The 4016-nt window shown below is 44.2% G+C and overlaps 1 protein-coding gene across 1 annotated transcript in view; it reads left to right on the plus strand.

Annotated features, from left to right (window-relative positions):
• Nucleotides 1–405: 405 nt before the first annotated feature.
• Nucleotides 406–4016, plus strand: part of map7d1a (MAP7 domain containing 1a) — a gene marked incomplete at its 5' end in the record, with an annotated part of 55676 nt that continues 52065 nt past the window's right edge. The window contains one exon of the mRNA XM_080540486.1: nucleotides 406–418. Coding sequence (XP_080396612.1) covers nucleotides 406–418 — 13 coding nt within the window. The remainder of the gene's footprint in view (nucleotides 419–4016) is intronic.

The raw sequence follows: 4016 nt of genomic DNA on the forward strand, positions 1-4016 counted from the left end.
TCTTGGTGCCGCCCTTTTCCCCTTCCACTCTTTGATTTCACGGCCGGCACTCAGAGCCATTTCCTAGCCTCTTGTTTCCTAGCCTTCTTGTTTGCCTCATTTCCATTTTACAAGAGAAAAATGCGGAGGAGGGGTTTCCACCCTGTTTACTCACTGTTCAGTTTTTGGCAAGTTTAGCTTGAAGGCTTTTTTTAAAAGCTCTGGGTGGTTCGGTTTTCTGTTTTGCAAGTGGGTTCCAACCAAGGCCTCATCCCCAGCCCAGAGTTATTCCCAGCAGTGGTCTTTACTGGCCTCGTTTGGCAGGAGACGGAGGAAAGGGATGTTGTGCTTGAGAGCACCATTCTTAGCTTCTTGAATATTTCATGTCCTGACTCCTGTCCTATATTTTCATCCAGACCCGGCGCCATGGCGGTGCTGTGTCAGTACTCTGGATGTTCTGGTTGGGAATGTAACCTAGGCTGGGTTTGATTTGGTCTGCTCTGATTGGTTGATGACTTATGACCAGGATCATTTGGAATCAGTGGTTGTCTTGCTCTCATGCATAGCCTATACTTTGCAGGGGGTCATTCTAGGCAAGGCAAGGCAAGTTTATTTGTATCGCACATTTCATACAACAGGGGCAATTCAAAGTGCTTTACATAGATTTATTTAAAAATACAATGAGAGGAGCATAGTAAGAACATAACAATTACAAAGAATAAAAGCAAATATAAGAAGTAAATAGATAAAACATTTCATAAGACAATAGTTAATTCTAGATTCACATTCACATTCTCGTCGCCTACGGTGGTGGTTGTCATCCGAAAAACCCTACCTCCTCAGCTGTAACTGAGTAAACAGTGCCAGAGGGGATACTTTGGTGATGAAGTCATTATGTTTGCTTTGTGGTTGAGAGAGACAACCTAATCTCTCCTCGTTGCTCAATGGCTGCACGCACGATGACACCTCACATGACAATCACATGAGCTGGAGGTAGAAGAACAGGTAGACAACAAGGGAGTGGCTCCCGATCTGATCAGTCCCCACTTTGTACAGCTAGCCAGGACCTCAGACAACCAGACTGTCTGTCACAGCTCTCTGGGCTACTCTGAGTGATCTGTCTTGTGATAGGGAATACCGCACATTCTAACTAAGGGAACATAGCTGAGTATGAATGACTCATTTCTGTCACGTTTCAGTTTCTAAACAACTCTGCTTCTTCTTTCATTTGTATCTTATTGTGTCACATTGTGTCATTCATTTGTGTCGGGCGGCCTTGCGGCGATTCGGCTGCAGATTCTATTATTGATGATGATGTGTCATTTCCTGTCAAGTGTCCTTATTTTTTTTTTATTACGATGACTCATCAGACCCTTATACAAATGGTGGGCCATTGACAGGCTTTCTTATGGTGTTGTCGTGCGCGTTGAAGAAACTAGACTTGAACACTAATGGTGCGTGAAATTGAATTGCTCCTTAATCACATATTAAGTTACACTGTTAATGCTCACTAGTCACTACCATTTCAATGGTCTCTTGCAGAACTGTGCTGTAAACACTTTAAGTCAGACCATGAGAGAAACACTTGAGAGAGGGAGGGAGCAGTGTTCAACTAGACCTTTAAACACACTTGTCCATACCAGCGTTGTGAGAGCTCTCTCTCCATGGCCACCGTGCCATATCACTGTCATATGATATGATCTTATTTCACCTCCACGTCTACGTGACGTTAGAATGATAAGGTTCTATCTCCGTTTAGAATGATAAGGTTCTATCTCCGTTCAGGGCAGTTCAGAGATATTGAGCGTCAAAGTTTTTACATTCCATTATGTTCTGTGAGATGGAACCTTTGTATTTTATGAATTACTAACTCAAAAATGTCAACATTTAAAAAATAACACCACACAGGCATTAATAAACACCTAATGGATCAGATTATGTACAAAACTAAATTCTGACAAAAATGGAGATAGAACCTTATAATTCTAACGTCACGAGTTGTCTGTCAGGGCTCAGGGCTTATCCCTTCTCCGGAGAGAGAGAATGGATAACATGATTAAATGAGGTGCCTCGGTAAGAAAGGACCATTTCCATGGCCGTTGCTGTTTCTCCCCCGCACATTGACACCATACCACTCTACTCCTGACAGGAAGACACTGTGAGAATGTAATGGCCTGCTGATTCACAACCTGCCACTCTATTTCAATGCTGAGCGCTGCATGCTTGCCTGCCTGCGCGCAGGTGGGCAGATTGCAGTTTTTGAAGGTGATCTCTGTTATGTCATGTCTGTCTTGCAGAGGAGGTAGATGTTACACAAGAGTCAGATCTCAGACATTGTTGACACATGCAAACACATGGCCAGTGTAGGGGTCACACAGGGGTCACAGAGCGACCAGGTCATAAAGTGCAGGGTGGGCCATCACCCCGGGGAACAGGAGCGGCATGCCTCAGATTCCTGAAGCCCATGTCATGTGACCTACTTTCTAGGCTCTGCTCACCCCTCTGTTCTTCAGTGGCCATCCCCTAGAACCATAGAGTGCTCTGCTTGGAAGGCACAGTGTCAACATGCTATCTGTTCATCCTCTCTGGGCTTGTACAAGGCGGAGGAGGTAGACTAGACAGTTAGTTACTTACACCATGGAGGGTGTGTGTGTGTGTGTGTGTGTGTGTGTGTGTGTCTGTGTGTGTGTGTGTGTCTGTGTGTATCTGTCTGTATCTGTGTGTGTCTGTGTGTGTCTGTGTGTGTCTGTGTGTGTCTGTGTGTGTCTGTGTGTATCTGTGTGTGTATGTGTGTGTCTGTGTGTGTCTGTGTCTGTCTGTGTGTGTCTGTGTGTGTCTGTGACTCTGTGTGTGTCTGTGTGTGTCTGTGTGTATCTGTGTGTGTCTGTGTGTGTCTGTGTGTATCTGTGTGTGTCTGTGTGTGTCTGTGTGTGTCTGTATGTGTCTGTGTGTATCTGTGTGTGTCTGTGTCTGTCTGTGTCTGTGTGTGTCTGTGTGTATCTGTGTGTATCTGTGTGTGTCTGTGTCTGTCTGTGTGTCTGTGTGTGTCTGTATGTGTCTGTGTGTGTCTGTGTGTGTCTGTGTGTATCTGGGTGTATATGTGTGTGTCTGTGTGTGTCTGTGTGTGTCTGTGTGTATCTGTGTGTGCCTGTGTGTATCTGTGTGTATCTGTGTGTATCTGTGTGTCTGTGTGTGTGTGTATCTATGTGTATCTGTGTGTGTCTGTGTGTATCTGTGTGTGTCTGTGTGTATCTGTGTGTATCTGTCTGTATCTGTGCGTGTCTGTGTGTGTCTGTGTGTGTCTGTGTGTGTCTGTGTGTATCTGTGTGTGTCTGTGTGTGTCTGTGTGTGCCTGTATGTGTCTGTATGTGTCTGTGTGTGTCTGTGTGTATCTGTGTGTGTGTGTGTAGCATGGAAATGCACTGTAAATGTGTGATGTTCATCCGTTGGGCTAGGTGTATGTTTCTCAAGCCTCCCGTTGACGGACTGCCAAAGTGATTTTCCGTGTTCAGTATAGAGGCGGCACTGGAAACATATCTGAGTGGATTGAATTGATTAATGCAGATGAATAATGTACTCCGCATCCCAAGAAGGTAGTCTAATGGCTTTGACTGGGTAGAACGCTTTAGGCAACGTACACTGTGAAGATGTAGGAAGGGGAGTGCCTCCTAGCAAGCAGCATAATAGATATTGGTCTAAATGTAGAAAGCCCCAATAAAGCCTAGTTTACTTAAAAATATATATTTTTGCAAGGAGTGTCACAGATTTTTTCGCAACACATTATTTTCTAAGGCTGTTTACACATGAATAGACAGTTGGACATGATTTGATTTTGAAGCAACTGAAATATGCTTATTGCATTAAGTTGTTACAAGTAAACATGTTTGCCCTCAGATGACTTCAGTCGCTGAGGCCAGAGGATTTAGAATGATGACAGATGTTAGGAAAAACATCTGTGCAAATATCACATCAGAAGTTTGGAAAAACACAACATTTGAACTTCGGGTTAGACTGTGCCCCAATCCTGTTTGCTGTCT

Source organism: Nansenia antarctica, assembly GCF_963989245.1.
Source record: "Nansenia antarctica genome assembly, chromosome: 10".
Taxonomy (NCBI): domain Eukaryota; kingdom Metazoa; phylum Chordata; class Actinopteri; order Argentiniformes; family Microstomatidae; genus Nansenia; species Nansenia antarctica.